We start from the raw sequence: 17,923 nt of genomic DNA on the forward strand, positions 1-17,923 counted from the left end.
CTAAATAGTTTTATTACATAGATTTTGATACATCTTTGAGTATATCCTCAGCTTGAGACTAGGATAGAATACTGCAGAGGACCAGTCCAGGCAGCACAAGATACGTCTAAAGCACCAGCACACACAAAGGAAGAAGGTCAGACACACCTGCACGTGCAGGGGACCTTTGCTTGATGAAGTTCTAAGAGGATTGCAAATGGTCTGTGTTTTGTTTTCTAAAAAAAAAAAAAAAAAAGCTTTGGGATGTCTAGAAATTAAATCAACGTTCCAGACTTCAAACTTTAGGCTCACTTTCTGAATGACATTTTAATAAACAGTCCAGAGAATCTTAAGGGGCTAAATTATGAAACTCCAGTTTGAAGCTAACTTAGAGAGTGACTCTTGGATTCCAAAAGGAAAAAAGCTAACTTCTGGTCTAGGAAGCATGTTTGCATCTAAAATATGCTTCTTGAAAAGCATTCTCATGAGGCTCATTGACACAGATAAAATTTCTTATTTATGAGTAAACCATGGTATTTTCACCATTGTACTAGTTTAGGACAGTCTAATTCAGCAAATGCATCATCAAGAACTGATGGGAGAAGGCAGCATTCTGATGACTGCCTAGAGAAAGGCTGATGAAGAGGTCACAGGGACTTACACAGGCCACGAGTGGCAGGAGAGTACAGTGCTACACGCTCGTGCAATGTACCGAGCCACTCAAGTCATGTTTGGTGTTTCACCCAGGCTAATCACTATAAATGTCACTACTGAGGATAAGTTAGATTTTCAAGTCTTAGCTAAAGGTTTAGAAAAATGCTCCTCTGCAGCATTTTTCTTGCTATCCCCACAGCTAAACACTACTAGCAGAGGCTAGTTTTGATGCAATCACAATAGCTGGAAAAGCACTTAAAGTGTGCTGTGTGTGTGTGTGTGTGTGTATGTGTGTTTTCAATGACTCACTGAAAACAGTGGCTGCCTGTTTGATTCTCTTTGGAATGCAGTAGAGCTGTTTCTTTGCCTATACTCACATCTACTTGGTGAGAACTGTTAACAATTAAATGTGTCTGAACAGCATATGGATCGGCCACACTAAACAAGTTCACGAATAGTAGGTTTTCACTACCTTACATGCTTTTCTTCTCATTTTCTTCCCTTCCTGCAAGATACAAGATCCCGTTAGTGCTTGAGTTTGGGTGCTTGTGTGCCACACCTCCGATCGGCACTTTGATTCTTCACATATTTCCATCACAGGCACGGCCATTCTCTACAGCCCTGGTGATCACCAAGGTGATGCTGCCCCAGGAGACATCTGGCCATGTCTGGAGACGTCTTTGGTTCTCACAACTGGGGGGAAGGGAACAGGGTGATACTGTCACTCAGTGAGCAGAGGCTGAAGAGGATGCTAAATGTCCTGCAGTGCACAGGACAGACAGGCCCCCAGAACAAAGAATGACCCAGCCTCCAGTGTTACTAGTGCTGAGGTTAAGAGCTTTCCCTAAATGAATCATTTTTTAAAATAAGCAATTTTGTTTTGTTTATAATTAATGACTATCAGTAACACTTTTGCTTGGGATATCTAGACAAATTTCTAGCAAATGTTCTTAATGAAATATCACAAAATGTAGAGCTTATGTTACGGATTTTTTTTTTACTTTACAAATAAATTTAGGAACTAGGATTTTTAGAATCTTGGAGATCTCAAGGAGACACTTGAGTCTTTCAGTGAGACTTTACTTAATTTCTTCAAAGGATTGTATAGATTATTCCTATGAATCTCCCAACCCCTACATAATTCAGGCAAAGAAGAAACTGGATTTTTCTTGAATTAACTATTAACTGAAAGAGAAATGACATTTGATATCCCCTAAAATTTTCAGGCTGGAAAATGAAATGGTCCTCATTTTTTTGCCATCAGCTTGAGGACCAGACACTTCATTTATTTATTTATTTATTTATTTATTGAACCCAGGAGCGCTTAACCACTGAGCCATGCCCCCCACCCACCAGCCCTTATTTTAATCTTTTATTTTGAGACAAGATCTCACTAAGCTGCTTAGGGTCTGACTAAATTGCTGAGGCTGGATTTGAACTTACAAGTCCTCCTGCCTCAGCCTCCTGAGCTGCTGGGATTACAGGTGTGCACCACTGTGCTCGGCTCCAATTTACTTTTCAATCCAAGTACATCCCATCATCACCTATCATCCCGGTTTTGGTAGTATTCATTGAGTTTTCTTAAGAATAATCGGTAACATTTCTTGTAGTTCTGTTCTATTAATTGTGTCACATTCAAGTCCAAATTAGTTCTCTTTGACTGTTCTTTACTAGATTTCAACACAGAGCCTATGTCTGCACAGGGGTCTGGCAAAAGTTGCATCTTGGGAGCAAGATTCATCTTTGAGGTACCATCTACAATGACGTGTCAGAATGGAGCCACGAAAATGTGATATGTAGGGACTCACAGCACACCCAAATGAGTCCGTGAACATCTCTGGATCTGAAAAGAGATCTTTCAGAACTCAACCATGCTTAACAGTGCCTGCAGAATAGCAAGAGGCAAGAAAGACCCACATACCAGACCCTCTCTGATGGGGGATCCTGCTTCTATCATCAAACTGAACCCAGATGCCAAATTCAGGAGCTTAGGGATTAGTTTTGAGCTTTTGCACATTTTGGACAAATGCTAAAGCCTCATTTTCTCTTTCTTTCTTTTCTTTTTTTTTTTAGCTACTTTATAGGCTCTGAATAGCATACTGTAATACTGTCTCATGACTTCAACTCACATTTACTGTTTGTCTGAAGGCAAGTAACTGGGATCCACAGCTTAAATCACCATACTTGCTGGGTCACCTTCAAACTGCAAAGGTTGTCTTCCTTGGGGGAATTATTTTTTTCTTGTAATTTCATCTCTGAAACCCAATTATCCTGAACTCTTTTCAAGTAGGCCTGTAAAAACCCAGGGATTATTTCAGGAGCGAAATAATCATTTCAGAAGTGAAATAATCCCTGCATTTATTTCAAAGGTGAAGTAGCACCCTGTTCCCATGTCTTCTGAAGTGGCCACATACCAGCATTGAGGAGTGAGCAGAGACAGAGGATCTACATGGCTATGTTGGTCTAGATTTTGGTCCCTTCCATAAACTACCTAGATTTAGACGTGAGGAGAAGCCTTCCTGAAGGTTTCTAGGTCATTATTTCTTCAAAGTCCGACAGCTGCTTCATCTGTTCAATTTGCATAGAATGCCTTCTGAGGAGCTTCTTTTTACTTCTCAAGTCAACTCTCTTTGGTGAACTTGGAGCAACAGGAACCATAGATTTTAAGCCACTAGCAAGTGGGGAAGAAGGTTTGCTATTCGGTCTAATATCGGGGATGGGTGGGTTCAGATTCACATTTAAAGGTGGAAGAAAGCCAGGCCTAGTGTGAGCGATGCGGTCTAGCAGCAGAGTTCCAGAACCTCGTCTTTCTAGAAGATGCGGGGGTCTGCGACGCACAGAGCTGGGGGATGTGGTGGGCACGGCATCCAGGGACTCCCGAGAGCCATGGAAAAGAGACAAGTGGGAGCTGTTGAGCTTCTTTCTATCTAAGGGACCTTTGCCTGGCTCGAGGGAAATGGAGTTGGGTGAGTCAGCCCCTGGTTGTAACTCTAAGTCATACAGGTCATTTTCCAGCCGTTTGAGGGATGCTGGCTCTTTGAGAGCAGAGGCTCCCGATGGGCACATGCCACCTTTCTCTTGGTCAACAGGGAGAGCTCCTCTCCTTGCCAGACGAGGGTGGGGAGCCTGGCCCTTCTCATAGGCTGCTTTCCAGGATGCTGGGGCTGAAGAGGCTGGAACCTTCAGAGCCTGCTCTGGGACTGTGGGGAAGAGGGCAGGGTCTTTGCCATCAGTGCTGTTGGTTCTGGAGAGGGGCCCCCTTTTAGGGAAAGACATGTCACTGATGTTCCTGATGACCTCATTGTCTGTGCTGGCACTGTGGGATTCATCCTGACGAGAGGAGGCTGCCAACACAGATGGTGCAATCAGGCCCCAGGGTTCAGACTGGAGCCTCTTCAGTTGGGGCAAGCGGGCCCCCACTTTCCTGGTGGGAAGGTTGCTGACTTTCCTAGTGGGAGACCCAGGCTCATTGAGAATCTTAGAGGTGTTACAGCCACTTGGGTGTCCTGTTTGGAGGCCGAAGAAGACATCCTCTTTTTCATTTGGTGGAGAGCTCAGGCCTGGAGCCTTCAGTTCAATGTCAGAAGGAGACGCACACAGTGGAGGTGACTGTCGGTCTTCCACTTTGGGTGAAGGAGGGACATTAAGATACTGTTTAGTAGTTTTGGTGCCGGAAGATGACTTATCTGTTGTTATAATAATCACTTCCTTCCCTTTGGCTTTGCAGGCATCAATGAGATGTTTCAATGCATCCTTGTCATCTGCATTTATTGCATAAACCAGAGCTGAAGCCCCACTGCGATCCTCAAGGCTGGGGTCAGCTCCATTTTCCAGTAGTAGGGAGACCACTTCTCCCCCGGCTCTTCTGATGCAAGCATGGATGAGAGCAGTCTTTCCAGACTTATCCTGGATATTAGGGTCTGCCCTGTTGTCCAACAGGTACTTCACCATCTTAGACTTGCTGATACTTTGCTGGTCCACATGTTTGGTGATACATGCCACCATGAGAGCCGTTTCGCCTTTGTCATTGCTCTCATTGATATAAGCTCCCCCTTCCAGGAGGAGTCTGGTCAGCCGCAGCCTGCCCAGCCACACAGCCTTCAGAAGGGAGTTTCCATCAGTCCTCAACTCTGTGTCATCATCCATCATACTGGCTTAGAATCTCCAGCCACCAGGGCAGTCAGACCTAGAAAGGGAAGAAGAGGGGGAAACGTTAGGTATTCTATTGCTGATGTGTGCGGCATGGCTGTGACAGGGTCAGGTACAGTGAGATCCTAGCCTGACCCCAAGCTGTGTCAGCTTGGCTAAGTTGTCTGAGGTGTCTGAGTGAGTTTCTTTATCTATAATTGGGGCTAGGAGTAGTAGTGACCTACCTCATTAAGTCGTCATGAAGATTGCTTGTGATGGTGTGTGTAAAACACTTAAACACATGAAAAGCAGTTAACATAATGCCTAACATGTACTAACTATTTTGCAAATGCAAGATTTCGTTTTTAATGTTTTATTAGTGCATCATAATGATACATAATAGTGGGATTCATTGTGACATATTCATGTGTGCACATAATTCAATCCAATTAATGTCCCAGTATTTCCCCTTTCCCTCCCTGCCTTTCCTCCTCTCCCCATCCTCTATTTTGGTCTTTTCAATTTTTATTTATATGTGTATTTTTTAATTGGTACATTATAATTATACATAAAAGTAGGATTCATTGTGTTATATTCACTCATGAATATAGCATAATGTGGTTAATTTCATTCTTCAGTTCTCCTTTTCCTCTCTCCTCCCTTCTCCTTGATGCTTTACTTCTCCAATATTGATCTCTCTTCTATTTTCATGATATTCCCCTTTTTCTTTTATTCCTTTTTCTCCTATAGGTTTTGCATATGAAGGAAAACATTTGACCCTTGACTTTCTGAGTCTGGCTAATTTCATTTAGCATGATGTTCCCCAGTTCCATCCATTTATTCACAAAGGATATAATTTTAGTCCTCTTTGTTCCTTTGTGTATGTATACCACATTTAAAAAATTAATTTATCTGTTAATTGACACCAAGGCTGATTCCTGTAACTTTACTATGGTGAATTGTGTTGCTATAAACATCAGAATGCATGTTATCACTACAGTCTGCTGATTTCAGTTCTTTGGGGAAAATACTGAGGAATGGAATAGCTGGATCATGTGGTTTCATTCCTAACCTTCTGAGGAATCTCTGTACTGATTTCTACAGTGGTTGTACCAATTTGCAGTATTACCAACAACGTATACATGTACCTTTCCCCTTGCATCCTCTCCAGCATTTATCATTATGTATATTCTTGATAGTTGCCATTCTAACTGGAGTGAGATGAAACCACAGCGTGGTTTTAATTTGCATTTTCCTGATTCAAATGTAAGACATTGTTGTATTGAGTGCACAATACTTATCACAGATGGAGAAATCTAAGTTCCTAAAAGAAGTGTTTGTGTCTACCTTGTTTACTGCTTATTTCAGCATTTGGCAATGATTCATACATGGTGAATGAGTTACCTCATCAATAATTGTTTAATTTTCTTGGTGTAATAAAAAGACTAGTAAGAAACATGCCATGTTATTCCTTATTCTGGGTCATGGGGCTTAATAGGGTTTAATTTCCTTCTTTTTTACTGTATTCCTAAAATAAATCGGTACTACTGTTTTAATAGAGGGAAAACAGGTGTGTGTGTGTGTGTGTGTGTGTTGTGATTTAGATGTGAGGTGTCCCACAAAAGCTCATGTGTTAGACATTGCAAGGAAATTTAGAGGTGAAAGGATTGGGTTATGAGAGTCTTAACTTTATTAAGTGCATTAATCCCTTGATAGGAATTAACTGGATGGTAACTGTAGGCACAGAGGCTGTGGCTGGAGGAGGTGGGTCCCTGGGGGCATGTCTTTAGGGCATATATATTGTCCTTGTTGAGTGAAGTCTCTCTTTCTGATTCCTGGGGCCATGTCCTGAGCTGCTTTCCTCTGCCACGATGTTCTGCCTCAGCTCGAGCCCTGAGGAAGGGAGATGACTGTTGATGGACTGAGATCTCTGAAACTTCCTCCTCCAAAATTATTCTTGTCAGGTCTTTTGGTCAAAGCAGCGAAAAAGCTGACTAAGTGTGTGTGTGTGTGTGTGTGTGTGTGTGCACAAATCAGTCTAGTCACCTCTTTACCTCTTTTCAGGCTGAGTCCTCACTCTTCCAGCAGATGTCAGAATTCTCCTTCTCTTCATTCAGAAGAGTTCTAACAATGCAATGCTATATCCTTCCCTCTGATTAAAGTGATAAGGGGCAGAGGACAGAGAAGAGGATTACACTTTTGCTCACAAATATGAGGAAATAAAGCTAAAACCTAAGCTTCCTCTGCTGGGGTTTGTCAAACTCAAGTTCTGTGTTTTGTTCTCCATGTATGAGTTAGCTAGTCCTGGGCTCAGAACCTCAAAACCTCCACACCATGTGTTGTTGAGGCCTTTCACAGATAAGGAGTAACGGGCAGCCTGGCCAGGCCATGGGAATCATACCTGCGGGCATCTTTGCCAGCATAGCCTCTATTGTGGACGTCCTGAGCCTCCAGCACCTGCTGAGCAATGACCTGTGTGGTCCACTGGCCACAGTTCTTGAGTTCCCTCCTCATCTGATCCACGTCACTTTTTTCTTACTCTACTATCCTGAGCAGTTACTTATCAATTTATATTTCTCTATGAAAATGGACGGAAAAGCTTCTCTTAATTGAAGTTGAGAAATAGATTTATTTCCTTTCAAAAAAAATGAATCTATGAATAGATATTTTCTATAAAAAAACACACTTAATTATTTAAAGAGGAAAAGGTCTCCTTCACCCACACCAACCCCTTCTTGAAGCCACTCTCCAGAAGTAACAAGGTTTACAGTCTAATCGGTATCTTTCGGCTTCAGATCAGTTTCTGCTTTTTCTGAATCTGATCTTGTTGCGAATGTGAATATGTGTTTCTGCCATATTTTCTACAAAAAATGCTACCACATATTATTTAAGATATTGATAACGGGTCTCTGCTTCTGTCTCTCCATTTCCTTCCTTCCTTCTCCTTCAATCTCCCACCTATCTTCCCCTATGTGTGCATGAGGGGAAGATCCCTGTCACTCCTCAGTGGTTATACTTATGGTTGTTATGTTCAGAGTCTTATGCTCTGATAAGCTTCTCAGTCTCCAAGCTCTGGAGATCTGAAGAATTACCAAGGACTAGCTAAATGAAAGGGAATGTCCCATGAAGATATGCTTCTCTCCATTCCATCAATGTCCTTTCCCTAGGTCACCTCTTCAGCATCATCCCCTGAAACTCTGGTCCTTGTCACACTCTACCTAACTTGAAATCTCATTATTTCTCAAACATACCACTTTTTTTCCCTCTTGGCACTGTTCATGTTTCTAGATATAAGGCCTCCCTGATCTTCTTTAATTATTCATCCTCCTCCAAACTTCAGCTCAAATGTTACTTCCTTTGTAATCAAGAAGAAAATCACTCAAAATCCAAGAGGGAGAGTTGAGTAAAATTACAATGACTCATATTCAGACTATATAAAGAACCCCTACAAATTGCTTCCTCCAAAAGAAGATACATAAATGACCAATAAGCACATAAAAAGGTATCCAGCCTCATTAGTACTCAAGGAAAAGCCAACTAAAGCACAATGAGAAACCACCACATCCTCACCAGAGTGGCTAAAATTAGATAGACACACAAACCAAGAATGGATGAAGTTGGGGAGCAACAGGCACCTGCTGGGAAACTTGGTAGCACTAAATTGAACTAAAGCCACACTCTGACCGGATGTTCCATGCCTAGGTTTTTACCCATGGTCAGTTTTAAAACATGACCACGAAGTCCTCCTTTCCTGGCATATATTCAAGGAGTTGGCCCTATGATTTGCTTTGACCAAGGAAATGAGGCAAAAGTAATTTTGTGTAAATTTGAGGCAAAGCCTCTGTAGAACCTACAGCTTCCAAGTTTGCTCTCTTGGAATCCAGCTGTTCGGTGAGGAAGTCTAGATTTACCACAAAAAGGGGCACATAGAGCTTTAACTGATGGTCCAGGTAGCTGCCAGAATGTGATGAGACCATCTAGCCCCAGCTGGATGACTGATTGAGTGAACCCAGATAAAACCAGCAGAAGAAATATCCAGAGCCTGGCCCAGACTGCAAAAATATGCAAAAAAAAAAATGGTTATTGTTTTAAGCCACTCATTTGGGGGTGGTCCAGTCACAGTAATAGATTAGTAATTAATTCATGTACCAAAAGACATTGGTTGCATGATTCAAAAAGACAAAAACTAGAAACAACTCATTAAGAAGAACATGGATACAGAAAATATAGCATGTGCATACCCTAGAATATTGCACTATCTTTGTTTCTCTCTCTTTCTCTCTTACACACATGTGCCCATCCCCCCACATACCCACACCACACTGAAAGTAGAAACCAGATGCTGCGTCCCCTGTGTTTCTTAATACTTTGCAACTCTCTTTATTGGAGAATCGATCTTGTTAATCATCTTGGTCAGCCTGTCCACAGAATTCTGAGCTCTTGAGGTAGAAATACCATCTTTTCTTCTCTGCCAGCTATGTGATAATTGAAAAGTAGGATAAAGGAATGATGGAGAAACGGAAGAAGAGGAAAAGGGAAGGGAGGTGGGAAGGAGGATGGCCGGATAGTTGGATTACCTTTTATGTTGTGTGTGGTACAAATTGTATACCTCTAGTCCACCTCAAAGTCAAGGGAGGGAGGTAAGGAGGATAAAAAGAGAAAAGGAGGAAAGAAAAAAAAAGTATATCTAGGAGACTGCTTCTTCCCCTTTGCTTGGAATCAGTGCCCTTGTCCCTAATCAACTCTCCACAAGCACCTAAAGAATGGAGCAAACTGAAGGCAAAACATCCATGTTTTGTTTTTGTCTTATTTTTTGTTTTTATTTATTTATTCATTTATTTATTGTAATCTGGAATGTGGAGCCCACCCTTAGACACAACATTCTGTGCTTACCGAGCTGCTCTGCAGGCTGTCTATCACCAGCCTTTCACAGTGGGCCTCTCAACTGAAATTCCTTAAACTATGAAAACGCAAGAGCTTTGTTTGAGGACAGAATCAGGTTCCGCACCTCACTCTTATAGCCCAGATAAAATGTGCTGGGCTAACATTAACTGTCAGCACGCTGCATTTAACTTACACTTGTCATTTCAAGAATTAAATTAAAATTTCAAGTTTAAAAGACTGCAGTTGACATGGCTGATTGACAACAACCTTACAAACTACACCAGATTCAACCCATGCATCTTGACGGATTCGCATAGCCTCACCCAATGCCTCCCTCTCTGGGTGTTGGCCACTTGCCTGGCTTGCTTTCTTAGTGAGCCCCAAACCTTTCCTCTAGTCTTAAATTCAGGTGCCTGACACTTAGTTTTAACTAACCAGGATAAATTGACCCTGGCCTGATTTTGTATAGCAGTTGCCTGGAGAGAACAGGTCACTCAATCCAGAATGTGGGAGAGTTAACTCTTTGTAGAACAGATGTTAGCAAATAGGAAATAGGTGATAGGGGAAGAGATGTTTGGAAAACTCATCTCCCTTTCTTTGCCCAATAGCCTCTTCTAAGATGTAATGTGACTTCCCCAGGACCCTCCATGAAGCTGAGGCTAGCTCTTCCTTGCCTCATTTTCATTTCCCTTCATTCTTACTTCCCAGTGTTTTATAACCCAGCAAAGAGTTAAATTGTATGCTTTTGCCTTAGACTAATGCCAAGTGCTCCACTAACCATAAAATCCCCTTTCAAGAAGTTTTCTCTCCATCTCACAGATGGGAAAACCAAAGCCAAGTGTGAAGAAGCCTAGAGAGAAACCAAATGCCTGTGGTCATTCAGTGATCAGGGTTGACTGTGTGGAGGTTTCCTGTCAGCTCACGGTGACCCCTTAAATTGTGTATCTATCCCCCTACAAAGTGCTCCTCTCAGACTTGCATAGCCACATCTACTTCCTCCCTCTCTAGAGAATACCTAATATTCTTGCTTTCAGCTATTTGACCTGCTCCATGTGCACAGCGGCTCAATCTTTGGTGGAACTTGAAATTGAGGCTAAAAACACCAGTCATCTGGGCTGTTTGTAGGAACTGATGTACTGGGCACTCCAGATGTTAGGCTGCATTGTGAGTTAGCCACATGTGCAGAGGGAGAAGAATAAAAGCAAGTGGCCTGAGAAGCTGAGTTGGAGAGAGAGAGTTTCTCCCCGCCACCCCTCCTGAGTTTTAACTGCCTTCAGAGTCCATGAACATTCTGGAATTCTTTCAATAAATTAGCATATTTTTGCTTTTGATAGCTCAAATTAATTTCTGTGACTTATAATCAAGTAAGTCCTGACTAAAACATTAGCATTACTTGCTCATCCATCCATTTATTATTGCATCATCAAACATAAATCAACTATCTATGCCATGCCAGGATAAAGAGTTATATAAAATGCAGGAACAGCTGCCAAGGTATTTACAATCTAGAGGTAAGCCAGATGTATATTTTAATAATAATAAATATTTATGATATGCTTACCATGCTCCAAGCAATGTGCTGAATACTCTACATGCATTATGTCATTTAATTCTTACAGTGATACTGTGAGATGAATACTATTATCCTGACTTTGTGAAAAAATAAAACTGAGTCTCAGGGAGATAAAGTCACTTACCCGAAAATAACCAGGCAGTATGTTGAGGAGCTGGAATTCAAATCCAGACTCAGTCCAAAGTCCATGTTCTTAACCCTTACATGAAATAAGTACAGTACAACATAGTAAGTCCAGAATGGAGGACAAACATGCAGCAGACAGATATGAGTGCCACGAGGACCTAGAGGTGCAGATTAGAAAAGGATTCATAAGGAGAAGACAATTGAGCTAGGTCTTCAAAAAGGAGCAGAAATTTGTTGAATCAAAAAGGGTAAGGAATTACCCTTAGGGGTAACTATAAGTTATAAGACAGAAGGTAGCAGAGCAAATATTTTGTGAACTTCATAGTTCAGGGTGGTGTTGGAAGAGTGGGGAGTGCATTGGTAGAACAAGAAAATATGGGGAAGTCTACAGAGATCAAATTCAAGGTTCTTTGTAGCCTTGTCCCGAAGGTTTGATGTTCATTATGTGGAAGTGGGGAACCAGTCAAGAGTTATAAGGAAGAGGGTGATATGATAATTGTCTATGGTGTGAGAAATGGACTGAGAGGATGGGAACCCACTCAAGAGCCTCTGGGAGATGAAGAAGATCAGAACTGCCACAGTAAGGATGCGGAAGAAGAACCAAGCTGGACAGATGTTTGCAAGGTAGAACTGAATAGTCATTCACTAGATGTGAGGGTCAACCAAAATCTAATGTCCTTTAACTTGAGCATTTATCTTCTATCATGAATCACAGAGATTAAATGGTAAGAAGACCTAATGCTGGAAAGATTAGATGCCTTCCAGAAGGAAAATAAAATCATTGAAAAGAGTTGGCATAACACCAGGATACTGAAATCCCAACTTGGGTTGTTCTAGCCACCATGGTTTTTTTTTTCTTAAAAACTTGGTGACCACTTTTTCATGTGTTTCAGAAAAGTAAACTGAGAAATGGACAGAGTTTGCCTGATTCCTTCCTTGATATGCTCTCAGGGCTGTTTTCTGTTTTATCTCACCTCCACTGTAATGGCAGCTAACATAGCGTTCAATAGCACAGGGTCTAGAGAAGAAATGCTGAAGACTGAATATTACCAACATCCAGAGATTCAAATGATGCTTTTTCTAATAGAGGGAGTATTTGGATGCCAACTTTATCCTCAAGTCCTCTGATTATTTTATTGTCTGAAAAGCTATGGAAGTCCTAAACTTTTTTTAAACTGAGAGGAGCAATTTTGTTCAAGCTTCATGAATTTAGAAATAGAAATTACAGACAAAGATTAAACCTTTTAATCTCTCTGAATCCAAGGTCTTTCATTCCCATGCCAGTCTAGTTCTTTGGCCTGGATCTTAAGCCAAGGATGCAAATTAGACCTGAAAGTTAATGTGGCCCACAATCAGATATTGTTTAACTGGCACACTATTTTAAATTTTTTTTTTAAATTTGAATGTGTTAAGATGAATTATTTATTGTTCAGTTTGAAAAGGCCTTGCCATTCTCTGTAGTCTTACAACTGACCTGATTCACACATTCCAGTACTTTTTGGCCTATGTATGGATGCAGTTTTACATATAAAAGCAAAATATAAGAACATCGTCATGTTGCTGTGGTTTTTGTACTTTCTGTCACTTCCTAGCTGCTCACCTCTTCAGTTTGCTTGAAAACTGAAATAACCTTATGAGTATAGAAGCCCTTTTTGTAAACTTTAATGTACAGTATGCTCAAGTTAGCCATTTTTAATTATGTAACTAACAATTGCCTCAGTAAAGAAATAATGCCATTCACTTTGTCACCCCTCTCTTAAATCATACTGACATTAGGTTTCCAGTTAAACTTCCCTTCTTTGGTCCAGTGGCAGATTTCTCAGAGGTTTGAGGGACGTGTTGTGCAGAAGAGAAGGGCCTGCAGACTTTTATAATCATCTTTAAAGTTTCTCATGTTCCCTCAAAAAGGTGTAGGGATATATTTTCATTGTACTTAATGACCCAGAGCAAGTTTCTAGGACTTTATAATATGCACATTTGATATTCATTTATTTCTGGCTATCGCCTGTATCTTGTCTGTCCTTTACTTTCTGACATCTTGTGAAGCTTTATAAATTGTTTAAAATTCTTCATGGAACAGAATATAATCAACAAAGATTACTTTGATTCATGAGATTGCTATTGCTGTACATGAAAATTATTAAAGTCATCAATTTCATATATTTAAAGTGCTTATAAAAATGTACCTTTTTATAAGTACTTTTTAAAAATATAAACTATATTTTATATAGTTCTGTGATTACCCCCACAGTCCTAACTACTGAGGAAGGGCTAGCCTGCGGTGGAAGGATTCAGGATACAGATGCAGGAGAACTGGATTCTAATCCCAGCTCTGCTTACTAGGTTTCTGAATATTTGGGGCAGGAATCATTTTGCCTTATGAGTAAAATAACCCAAATCCTGCCTACTTTACAGGCCTGTTAAAATGATCAAATGATCGGCAATACATGAACACCCTGTATGAAGTCCTGTAAAAGTCCAAGGGATTGGTACGCTGAAATAAGCTCATCCTGAATTCCTTCCACTGAGCCCTGCTCTGAGGCCAGACCCTTGTAGTGTGCCACTAGTGTTCATTAACAGTCCTCTTTCTCTTCCAATTACCTGCCTCCTCCCTTCCAATCCCCCACCCAATCAACCACAATTAACAGTTCGCTGGATGTATCTCCATATATGATCCTTTTGACCACTGCTCCCCATGCTTCTGCAAGGAAAGTATTATTATAATTTTACAGATACTGAGCTTGAAGTTCAGACATGTTTAGAAATTTTATTCAAAGACACGTTTTTAAGTGCTAACTATGTCTTTCATTCAAACTTGGTTCCTAAGTTCAGAGCTATTTCATGCAGGCAATTCTGCTCAGGCATATCCTCCCACTACTGCAGGCTGGCACGGAGTTTAAGAAGGCAGCCGTAATATTTTCAGGTTGTATATTCTTGGGCAAGTTTCTCAGTCTCTCTTGCTTCAGTTTTTTCATCTGTTTAATGGAAATAATAATAGTACATAAAGAGTATACTCATGGTGTTCTATAAAAATTAACCCATTGAGCGTTTAGCACAGGGCCTTGGCACATGGACAGCCTTTTATAAATGTTAGCTGTTTCAGGAAGTTGGGATTCACCTTCCCAAACCCAGGAGGCCACCGGTTCAGCTGCATTCGAAGCTTGGGGGCTATCTTTATACTCCGCCTCTTCCTTCTGCAGTCACGGGAAGCAGTTACAAGCAGATCAAAAATTGAGCTCCACGTTTGCTTTTGCTATTCGAGAGCCCTTCTTCGCAAAGCTGGGGGCGGTGTTACGTATCCGCCCACTGCAGACAGCACCGGTGGCCTGGGACTGAAAAGCCGGGGCTGTACAGCTCTAGCTGCGTGCTTTAAGCTGCCGGGGAGGGGGGGGGCGGGGGGGGGCTGTCCGAGGTGCTGAAGTCAGGGGCTGAGGCCGCGGTAGCCGGGTGTGTCAGCGTCCATTGTTGCCACTGTCTGTGGTCATCGTCGAGAAGGCCGAGTATGGGGGTCAGGTGAAGCCAGGGCGGTAAGTGCTTCTCCCACCATTTCTCAGAAATGCCCAGATACATATTCTTTACAATTTCGTGAGCATTTTCAGGATCATAACATCTCACCGCCCACTTCTCACAGGTTTCTGCAAAAATTTAAGACTTTGCTCCCTCTTCAGTTCCTGCAAAAATATCCAGACGCCTATCACCCAGCCCCGCTTTGCAACCATTTCCTACAAAAATTCAGGCCCCTACGCATCTCATCCCCACGCGTCAATGCAAAAATAAAATATTTTAAATCCGCCTTCCATTCCAGTCTCCCACAATTTCCTGTGATAAAAGCATGCTCTCTCCTACCAGTCCCCGCCTCCTGCCTGAGGCTAAACAGCATGGACTTACTTCTCGGGAGCTTGAGGTTCCGCCTAGGCAGCCAGGGGAGACCCCTCTGGAAGCACTTACCTGGTAGGGACGCTCATCAAGGGAGGCCACCTGGGTCCAGACCACGGGTAATGTCATTACTTCCAAAGCACAGTCAGAAGGCGCCCAGAACCTCAGCTGGCGGCTGCAGGTGGGCTGCCAGAGGGCACCGCCAGGCTGAACCCGCTCAGGAACTGGGGCTACCCCTGGCCTCGCGGGTCCTGTTGAGTGACTTGCCCTAACTTCAAGGTCCATGAATGAAACCTGCGTCAGTCCTTCGAATCACGCCCTGCTCCTCCAAGTTGAGGTGGCAACAGAGGATTTTCTTTTTCTTTCTTTCTTTTTTGTTAAGAGAAAGAAGCTTGAAGGAAACGTGAGGCTCGTCCCCCAGTTTCAAGCTGCTGGTTTGCAGGTCTCCTGCGCAGCACCAGCCCTCCAGCTCGGTGTTCCGCTGGCTCTACTGGCTGATGAGGCGCGGCTGCCCGCTGGCGCCTGAGAGCAGCTCTCCAGCCGCGACTGGAGAGGGTTGTGTGGGTGTGTGTGCTGTGAGGAAGGAGGGGGCCGCGGGGGTGGGAAGTGCCTACCTGCAGCTGGGGGGAAAGGCGCCCGCCGCCGCCGCTTCCCAGCGGACTCGCTCTGCAACTTAGCACAAGTCTTGCGGAGCCCGGGGCGGGGACATGGCAGTGCGCACAGACCCCGCGCCGCAGACCTCGGGGTCCGGAGAAGCGAGCAGACCCTTCCACAGTCTGACTTGACCTGCGAGTCTCAGTAGGGGCAGGGACTCGAACTCTTGTCTCTTTGGTGGTTTCTGCAACTCTGCCTTTCTTAGATCCTTTCATAAATGCTCTGGGAACTAAGGATGGATGTCCACAGTGTGGGAAGGAGAGGCAGAGAAGCGGAAAGCCAAGAGTGGTCCTTTAAAACTTGGGAGCCATCTATTAGTGCAGGTTTCTGCAGTCGGACCTTCGGATTTCTTTGCCTACTCGGTTCTCTAGCCCACCTCCAACCCACTCCCGGGACTTCCTGTAGAGTCCTTCACCAGAATTTAAGCTAAGTTTTTACAAAATTAACTCATGATTGTCATATATTATTCAAAGCACACAGCACTATATTTAGGAAGTGAATGCCCAGCCCGGAAGAGCCTTTCCCATTAATCTATTTCCTGATGTAACCTGAATTTCTATCTTGATATGTATATTGGTTCTATTTGTCCTAACACCCCCCCCCCAAAAAAAAAAAAAAAAACTCTACTTCTTCTTGAGTCAGTTTTAGTCATTTATATGTGCCCAGAAAATTGTCCACCTCATTTACATTTTCAAATGTACTGGCACAAAATTATGAATACTGTCACCTTGTAATTTTTTATTTTCTCTGAAATTGTTCTGTGTCTTCTTTGTATTCCTAATATTGTTTGTGTTTCCTACCACCCTCCACACACACACACACACACACACACACACACTTTTGTTGTTGTTGTTGTTTACCAAATTCACTGAAGGGCTGTCAATTTTATTGATTTTTAAAATTATAAATATTGGGATTTAGTGTGTCTTTTCATTTATGTTTCCATTGTATCACTCTGGAAATGTTTCCACATAGTGACCATTATTTGTAAGGATGCTGTTTCTGGAGTTTTCCCTTGTAGAGCTGATTTGTGGAGTCGACTTTGCAAGTCTTTTCTTTCGGGGCTTCTGAACTTTCCATCTTGCTTAGGGAGGCTTCCTATACCAGAATCACAAGTATACTTCCCTAACTGTTCTAGTGAATTATAGCTTTGAGATACTCATTGTTTAGATTACCAGTCATCTGAAAATTGTATTTGTACATAGGGTAAGGTAGGGATCTGACACAGTTGAGAATTCTACTGTCCCCATACCAATTCTGAAAAATCCACTCTTCTACACACTGAGTGAGATGTTATCTTAATTATATCATGCTATGGTGCCCAAATAAACTCTATTTAGTTCATATATGTTCTTTTATACAAATGTATCAGAATCCTTTATTCATAGCAATGAGGTTTTTTTCCCATTTGTATTAATAAATTGTTTTTATAGGAATGATGAGTTTGTACTTAGCTTTGGGACAAAGCTATGCAAGACTTATGGAATGACTTTTTTTTAAATTCTAGGTTTTCCCTTTGGAAAATTTAAACCATTAACATAATTATCTGTTTATTGAAGTTTTACTAGAGCATACTCAAAAACCATCTGGGTTTGATTGATTTTAGAAGATTAGGTCATTTTCCCCCTTTTAAAAAGCAGTAATGTCTGTCATTTTCTTGAATTCATTTAGGGTAATTTACATTTGCTTAGAAAAAGAGTGCACTTCTTTTATGTGTTTAAATCTACTTTCATAAAGTTACAAATTGTCTTCTTTTATAATTTTAATCTACTTTTAATCTGATCTTACATTCCCCTCTCATTCCTGACATTTTTGTGTTCTCCCTCATTATTTTTACTGTTTATATCTAATGTTCTTTTGTTGTGGTCAAATTATATGATCTAAATAATTTATATTTATATGGCCTACTTATATGACCACTTAAAATACCCAATAAACATTTTCTCTCATACTCAATGAAGAAAAAAGTACATATTCTGCATTTTTATACTCAAATAACACCAGTCTTCCTGAAAAGTTAATTGCACATTAGTATCCTCTATATCTTTG

At 41.7% G+C, this 17,923-nt stretch overlaps 1 protein-coding gene across 2 annotated transcripts; it reads right to left on the minus strand.

Moving 5' to 3' along the window:
- Positions 1–206: 206 nt before the first annotated feature.
- Positions 207–15,709, minus strand: Ankrd34c (ankyrin repeat domain 34C). 2 transcript variants are annotated; one of them, XM_058573819.1, is made up of 2 exons: positions 15,293–15,709; positions 207–4,819 (listed from the first exon to the last, which is right to left on the minus strand). In XM_058573819.1, the coding sequence occupies exon 2, from the start codon at positions 4,780–4,782 to the stop codon at positions 3,163–3,165; it is 1,620 nt and encodes a 539-aa protein (XP_058429802.1). In that variant the 5' UTR covers positions 4,783–4,819; positions 15,293–15,709; the 3' UTR covers positions 207–3,162. The 2 variants fall into 2 exon arrangements, with proteins under 2 accessions (XP_058429802.1, XP_058429803.1); XM_058573820.1 differs by lacking the exon at positions 15,293–15,709 and adding an exon at positions 6,816–6,916.
- Between the last annotated feature and the right edge of the window lie 2,214 nt (positions 15,710–17,923).

This window comes from Marmota monax, unplaced genomic scaffold (assembly GCF_021218885.2).
Source record: "Marmota monax isolate L192 unplaced genomic scaffold, Marmota_monax_Labrador192_F-V1.1 WCK01_AAM20220418_F8-fsc00111, whole genome shotgun sequence".
In the NCBI taxonomy this organism is placed as follows: Eukaryota; Metazoa; Chordata; class Mammalia; order Rodentia; family Sciuridae; genus Marmota; species Marmota monax.

What these genes read in the sequence shown, in the direction of transcription:
- Ankrd34c (XM_058573819.1), bottom strand. Translation starts at nt 4,782, where the DNA reads ATGATGGATGATGACACAGAGTTGAGGACTGATGGAAACTCCCTTCTG.